At 49.5% G+C, this 8210-nt stretch overlaps 1 protein-coding gene across 1 annotated transcript; it reads left to right on the plus strand.

The window, feature by feature from the left end:
* The first annotated feature begins 7637 nt into the window (after positions 1-7637).
* Positions 7638-8210, plus strand: RNF183 (ring finger protein 183). The gene has a single exon (XM_007936700.1). It carries the CDS (start codon positions 7638-7640, stop codon positions 8208-8210), a length of 573 nt encoding a protein of 190 aa, XP_007934891.1.

Below are 8210 nucleotides of genomic sequence, written 5' to 3' on the forward strand. Positions count from 1 at the left end.
GAAGGCTAGCAGTTCAAACCCACCAGCTACTCCTCAGAAGGAAGGCTGGGCAATCTACTTCCGTAATGATACTGCCTTGGCAACCCAAGAGGGGCGTCACTATGAGTCGGGGCCGACTCGACGGCACATAACAACAACAACAATCTCCTGTTCATATTACAATAGTCCCAGTTAACATTCTCTGTGTGTTACTGTGTGCCAGGCATTGTGGGACAATCTCTACATGTATTATTTCATTTATCTGCAGGTCAGGTAGGTAAAATTGTTACCCTCATACTCAGGTGAGGAAACAGGCTTGCAGAAGTTAAGTCATTTGCTCAAGTCTTTACTGATAGGAAGTAGTCTGTTTTCCCGGAGAGGATAGACTTTGACCCAGAAGTCCAGGCTTTTCACCCTTACGCTCAACTGCCTCTGTCCTGTTTTTCTGTTGGATTATTTGCCTTTTTCTAATATTTTGCAAGAGCTCTTTTACTTTTGGTTGCAGGGGCTCAGTGTGGGGAGGGGTCGGTCCATTGGGGGACGGCTGAGTGGCAGATGGGGCTCAGGGGCACCTGAAGCCGGTGGACAAGTCAAAGCAGGGAGAGCAGGTGTAAGTGGAGGGGACGGCAAGAGATCAGCCAGCGGACGACGGCAGTCTTCCGGGAGCTGAAGCCAGAGTGACTCACGGGAGGAAGTCCAAGAGCCCAAAGCTTCCAGGGTGTCCCCTGTAGGTACAGACAGTCCACAGACAGCAGACAAAAGAAAGGAGATCCTGGAACAGAGGTGGCTGGTCAAGGGCCGCCTGAAGATCCATGTGAATGAGACCCGCCCACAACTGCCTGGAAACCAGGTCACTAAGAAGTCAGAGCCCAGAGCACATGCTTGCAGGCCACGCTTGGAAGGGATGAGGAGGAGGTGCTCAGGTAAGGAGAGGGAGAGGGTCCTGGAGGGAAAGGTCATGGGGCCCGAGAGTCCTGGGAAGAGTCATGGTCCAGGGCTAAGCCTTGGCCTGGGAGACAGGGCTCTGGGGTGCATTTTTCAAGCACAGCCACTTTTGAGCTGTGGAATCTTAGACAAGTCACTTCGCCATTCTGAGACCTGACTTCCCCATCTATAAAATGAGTACAAAAATAATCATGGAACTGTGCACTGAACAGCTGTTCTGTCCTGCTGAGACTGGAACAGTCATTATTCCTTCCTTCAGAAATCCTGTAAAATGGAATCATTAACCCACTTTACAGAGGAAAATGAAGTTCAGAGAAGCCGTTAGTCCAAGGTCCCACAGCAAAAGTCTGGTTCTAACACCTATACATTTCCTAATCCTATCCTGCCTCCTTCACCAGCTGGTTTTAAAGAATCAAACGGCCTTCTGCAAATGGAAACAAACACACTATAAGAGTCAATGAACCATATTGATGTGAGTTGCCACACTTAGATCCTAGCAAGGACCAGGACTCTTTGTAAACTGTGAAGTGCTGTACCAACACTAGTTCTTCATCTCTGTCCTCTCGAGGCTGAAAACACTGAGCTGACACTACAGACAATAGGGTCTGACTAACTTGGACATAGACTGAGGTGATGACTTTGATATGGCATTTAGGACTGTAGCTAAGGTGTCCTGGCTTGAGGGTGTGGGTGGGATGGATACATCGCCAGAGTCTCTCCTGGGATGACTGGACTCTGACCAGCTGAATTTAAAATGACAGTGGCTGCCTGAGCAGGCCACAGCAGATAAGGTCCGGGTGATGATGTAATAGTGATCAGGGTGATAATGTAATAGTGATCACTCCTCTCGAACAGATGACAAGACTCCAGAATCTCATTGGATCCTTAGCCCAACCCAGCAAGTTGGCAATGACTTTATCCCCATTAAAGAGGAAACTGGGGCAGGGGGCAGTGGTGGCTCAGTGGTAGAATTCTCACCTTCCATGTAGGTGACCTTCCTGGCCAGTGCACCTCGAGCACAGTCACCACCCCATCTGTCACAGGGGCCTGTGTGTTAAAAAGCTGAACAGCGTTCAGCAGAGCTTCCAGATGCAGACAGACTAGGAAGAAAGGCCTGGCAATTGGCTCCTGAAAAATCAGCCAGTGAAAGCCCTATGGACCAAACAGTCTGATCGCATTGTGCTTGAGGTCACCTTGGGTAGGAGCTGACTGGAGGACAACTAACAGAAATAACAATACAAGCTTACCGAGTAACATGAGAACTTTCAGACGAGGAAACAAACTACAACCCTCACCCCCACCCCCACCCCACATAACACTATTGACAGTCTGGTGTTTATCTTTCCAGAGATTTTTCCCATCGCATGTATTTTTGAAAAGTGGATTATATCGTAGTATGGTTTTACACCCAGTCCTCACTCATCGACGTGGTTAGTTTCCAAAGAGCAGGTCGTTAATGTGAAACAAGGTCATGCAAAAATGGAGAATGACCACATCAGATCACAAATGGAGGATGATTGTATCATTATGTAACTGTTGAACCAGTGAGAATCATGGCCCAGCTAAGTTGACACTTAGCCTTGATCATCACAGCCAATGTTATTCTCCCCTCATGCCTCAGTGTTTGTTACTACAGGGGTTTGTTGTTAATGTGCAAAATAGACTTTTTTTTCTGTTGTCATAAATGCAAAATATTGGCTAATGAGATAGTTGATAAGTGAGGAGTAGGTGTATTTCCAGTTCTCTTTTCACTTAATGACATACATCATAAACATGTTTCCATACTAACAAGTGTTGTATCACATCAGTTTAAAGGCTGTAGCATTCCTTTTGTTTAGAGGGAGCAGAATGTATTTAATCAAGGTCCTGTTAGTGGATAATTAGGTAGTTTTCACTACGTCACCGTTAGGATAGTGCCACAGTGGGCATCCCTGTAATCAGATTTTTGCCCAGGTCCTTGATTATTTCCATGGCATAGATCCACTTGGGGAACTGCTTGGTCAAAGGCTATGTACATTTTAAGGCTTTTGGTAAGTCTCAAAGGTGTGCTTCTGACAGGTTCTGGAATTCAGGCTCTTCAAACCTGGTGCAGAAAACATCATTTCATGGCCTCAGAGTCCAACTTTTATTTATTTATTTATTTTTATTGTGGTGAAAACATACACAGCAAGACATCCACCAATGTAACAACTTCCATGTTTACAGCTCAGGGACACCGATGACATTTTTCATGTTATGCCGCCATTATTGCTATCTTTTTCCGAAATATTTCACTACCGTTACCAGAAACTCAATGCCCCGCAAACAAATCCCCTTTCCCTCTCTGTCAAACTTGACGCTTTCTTTCTCTTGAAGCCCTTTGCAGTATTGTTACTGTCTTTACTGTGTGTCAGGCTCTAAGACACTTACTACTTCTGGCGTCTTTTTCAGATGAGGAAACTGAAGCATAGAGAGATCAAAGGAGTCAGTAAGCAGAAGATCTGGGGGCATAGACTAGTTCCAGCATCGACACTGTTCACTGTCAATTCTGTCACCAAAGATACTTCTCACCCCCTACCCCTTTTACCTTCCATGCCATCGCCTAACCTATGCCAAGTACTACCATCCCACTGGCTACTTTCCCTGACTGGTCTTCCATTTCCACTCTTGCCCAGCAGGTGGACTATTGTTTTTAAAATGCAGATAGAGTCAAGTCACTCCCCTACTTTCAACTGTTGTTTTTTACTTTCAGTTGCTTTACTTGACTTTTCAATAAAATGCAAGTGCATCCCAGAGTTTACAGGCCCTGCCTCCTATCCCTCTGGCTTCCCCGGGAGTCAGTCTCCCCGCCCCAGCTTTCCCCACCACACATCAGTCACCACACTTCGGCTTCCCTAACCCACCGCCACTGAGCTGATTCTGACTCACAGCGAGACCCACTGGGTTTCCAAGTGTTCTGGTTCCCTGGTGCCGCTCTGACAAGAATATACCACACATGGGATGGCCTTAACAAACAGGAGTTTATTCTCTCACAGTTTGGAGGCTTTAAGTCCAAGTTCAAAGTGCCAGGCTCTAGGGGCTGTGTGAAAGCTCCTCGACCTTGGGCGTCAGCTCTGCCTCTTGCTCCTGGCCCACAGAAGCTAGAGGCTTTTCTTCACTCAGACAGCTGCTGGCTGCTGAGGCTAACAAGCCCAAGGTCAACAACAATAAAATGGCACAGTCCCGATGATGTTATCAAACCACATGGAAGGCCATTAATTCAAGTTCATTGTAAGCCCCAAGGTCGACAGAGCATGGTAAGCTGCTGAATAATGACACAGCTACATGCAGAGTCCAAGCATGCCATAAGCTAGAGACTATCTCCAAGGCTTCTCCTTATATATAGGGAGCAGACCACATCCCAAAGCAACTACTCAGCTGCTTGTGGTAGATCCCACCGTGGAGTTAATTGCCAGTCTCATCATGGGAAATAACTACCACCAGCTGTTCAGCCACTCAACCAGGCCCAGGCAAGTTGACATACAAATTTAACTACCACACCAAGGCAGTACGTCTTTACCGAAGTAGATTGCCCCTTCTTCCTTCCGTGGAGCAGCTGGTGGGTTTGAACTGCCAACCTCTTGATTAGCAGTCATATGCCTTAGGCACTGCGCCACCAGATCTCCTTCTGGCTTCCTTACATGTCCTCCAATCAGAAGAGCTCTTTCTAACCCTTGGCTTGGCACATGCTATTCCGTTGGCCTAGGATACTTTTCCCTGCACTCTGGATGGCTGGATTCTTCTCATCCTTCAGTCTCAGTTTTGCATCACTTCTTTGGAGAAAACTTTGGTAGTCTAATTTGGAGCAGCCAACCCCTAAGTCCATTTTTCTTTTATTCCTTTACAGCATTCATTAAAATGATGCATTTATCGACCAACCGACCCACTGCCATTGAGTCGATTCTGACTCACAGCAACCCCCGTTGGGTTTCCAAGTCTGTTACTCTTTATGGAGGTGGAGCCTTATCTTCCTCCCACTGACCAAATGCCTTGCCCACTGTGTCACCAGAGTGCCTTGTCTGCTGCTCATTAAATGTGCCTTTCCCTCACTAGACTCTAAATGTCAGCAGGTCAAAGGCCATCACGTCTCTCTTATTCACCATTATTTACTTAGCATGGAGCCTGGCCTTTAGTAAGCACTCAATACCTGTAGCTGACTGGGCCACAGAATAAGGGATGGGTAGGGGTCCTTGGTAAACTATCCTACCTTTGGTCAGGGCTGTTGCATCTCCTGCATAGCTTCATCTCCTCCTCCATATGGAATAGTGATGGGTCCAGAAGAAAAGCAGAAAGCATGGATGGAGACTGTAAGCAGGTTTTGCTTCAGGTGTCAATTCAGTTATTATTGGGTGCCGTTGAATCAGTTCTGAGTGATAGCAACCCCATATGACAGAGTGGAACTTCCCCACGGGACTTCCTCCCTTGTGATCTTTACCTGTGGGAGCTGATGCCCAGATCCTTTCTCCTACAGAGCAGCTGGTGGGTTTGAACTGCTGACCTTTGGTAATCAGTCAAGTGCTTAACCATTGTGCCACCAGGGCTCTTCAATTCAGGATAAACCAAAAAACTAAATAAAACAAAAACCAAATCCCCTGCCATTGAGTTGATTCCAACTCATAGCAACCCTATAGGACAGAGAATAACTGCCCTACAGGGTTTCCAAGGCTGCATGTAAACCTTTAAGGAGTTTGGTTGTGTAGTGGTTAAGGCATTTGGCTCTAACCAAAAGGTCAGTTCGAACCCATCAGACGCTGTGCAGAAGAAAGATGGGCTGGTTTGTTTCTGTAAAGATTTATGGCCTTGGAAACCCACCGGGGGTCATTGTGAGTTTGACTTTAGTTTATGTAAATCTGTATGGAAGCAGACTGCCTCATCTTTCAAGCCTGGAGCAGCTGGTGGGTTCGACCTGCTGACCTTTTGGTTAGCAGCTGGATGCTTTAACCACTGCGCCACCAGAGCTCAACTCAGGAAAGATGATGTCATATCAGGGGCACAAGGGAATTAGCACCCTGATTCCCCCTTGCAGAATTCCTGGATTCCACGAGAGATGCATGGCCAGGAGGGATCTCCCGCCCACATTCATTACCTAGCCAGTAACCCATATCCAGCAGGTTCGTGGGTCCCTCTGCCACCTTCAACTAGCTGGGTGACCTTGGCTAAGTCACTTGTCAGTAGTTAGAACTGGAGATGTGGTTTTCAAACTTTTTCTCCCCAGCAGCTCAACTCTTCAAATTATTTAGATGACCAATATGAGGAACAGGTAAGAGTCGAATGTTTCTGGTTGAAATGGGGGAGCAAAGCTGGGTTACTCCTCTGTGCCAACCCTCCCCTATAAGACCCCAAGGTGGGGGGCGGGTGATGGCCAACCTTTGAACTGTGGATCTCAGTGGTCAGCGCCTGCCAGACTGACATGTTCTAAGAGTGAAGTGGAAGGCAACAAGACTGGCAAATATATTCTGGTTGTGGCTGCCTCAAACATTAAGAGCTCAGGAGACCAGAGAGAACTTGCTGAATCTGACAGAGCTTTCAGGCTGTGAAGTAGGTGAATTTCACAGCAGTTAAAGTGCAGGGCAGCCCGTGCCTTTGTGTGGGGAGAGAGATGTTTCCAGCCATTTTAGAAATAAGGGCCCAGGAGAGGGGGACATGGGGAAGCCCGGAAGGCTCACTTTCCTCTCTAAAATTAGAAAAAGGAAATTGCCAACCCTACCTTTCCAGGCCGGGGATTGGCCTTGAGGGGGCCGCCCACAATCTTGCAGACACTTGGCTTCCAGGTTCGGTTGGTTACCACGCCCCAGGGGAACTCAGGTCCCCCACCGCCCCACCCCGCCACCCAGGCGGCTCTCCAGTGCACTCAGGAGGCTGCAGCCCAGGCCACCTGGCAGCTGCAGATGCTGCGTATGAGCTGCCATGGAGACAGCCTCGCGGCTGGTGGTGAGGAGGCAGTCTCCCAACGCTTTGTGGATCCCGGAGAGGAACCGGCTGGAGCTTTAGGCCCTTCAGGGCAGTCCGCTCGACCACCCTACCTGAAGGAAGCCCAGGTGGGTGCCCCGGAGGTTTCCAGGGATGAAGGGAGGGAGGAGTCAGTGGAGGGCGAGTACGAGCGGAGGCTCCAGATGAGCACCTGGGCAGAGAACCGAGCACAAGGCCGCCAGCTCACAGGGGAACCCTTACCTACGGGGTCGCTGGTCAGGCCAAGGCCCTGTGCCTGCACCTGGGCTGAGTGAGTTGGCTCTGGAGGGCTGGTCCTGGTGCCCAAGAGAAGGGAAAGACCCGAGTGTCCAGAGAGGCCATCTCTTGAGGTAGCAGGAAAGGAACTAGCTGGGTGAGCTGTAGCCCACCTGCCCTCCTTGGGTTGAGAGCAGCCAAGGGTAGAAACAAGGAGCATCTCGTCCATGTCTAAGGCCCAGCTGCTCTTTCCTCCAAGGCCAGCTCCTTACAGTGCTGTAGGGGCGGCTGGCTCAGGTCTTCATCCTGAGAGGTGGAGACTTAGGAGCTGCGTGACCTGGGACGTGTAGCTTCATGTTTTTGAACCTGAGCTTTTTCATCTGTAAGATGTGGGTGATAATACATTTTAACACCCCCAGAACACTTCATCTGGGACCAAGTAGAGGGACAGAGCTTAATGGTGTACCTTTGCTCCTTTTTCTTTTCTACTGGGACATCGCCAGTAAGGCCTCCCAGTGTCTGGTCTGAGGATGGCTGAGCAACGAGGCCGGGAACCCGAGGCTGAATGCCCTGTCTGCTGGAACCCCTTCAACAACACGTTCCACACCCCCAAAATGCTACACTGCTGCCACTCCTTCTGTGTGGAATGCCTGGCCCACCTCAGCCTCGTGACTCCGGCCCGGCGCCGACTGCTGTGTCCACTCTGTCGCCAGCCCACTGTGCTGGCCTCAGGGCAGCCCATCACTGACCTGCCCACAGATACCGCCATGCTTACTCTGCTCCGCCTGGAGCCCCACCACGTCATCCTGGAAGGTCGTCAGCTCTGCCTCAAGGACCAGCCCAAGACCCGCTACTTCCTGCGCCAGCCCCGGGTCTACACTCTGGACCTAGGCCCTGAGCCTGGGAGTCAGGCCAGGCCCCCCCAGGACACGGCCCCTGCTACCGTGACCATGTCCATCCCTAGTCACTACTCTCTGCGGGAGTGTTTCCGCAACCCTCAGTTCCGGATCTTTGCCTACCTAATGGCTGTCATCCTCAGTGTCACTCTGTTGCTCATATTTTCCATCTTTTGGACCAAACAGTTCCTTTGGGGTGTGGGGTGA

The sequence above is a fragment of the Orycteropus afer genome, unplaced genomic scaffold, assembly GCF_000298275.1.
Source record: "Orycteropus afer afer isolate SDZICR_OR568_19922 unplaced genomic scaffold, OryAfe1.0 scaffold00037, whole genome shotgun sequence".
Taxonomy (NCBI): Eukaryota; Metazoa; Chordata; class Mammalia; order Tubulidentata; family Orycteropodidae; genus Orycteropus; species Orycteropus afer.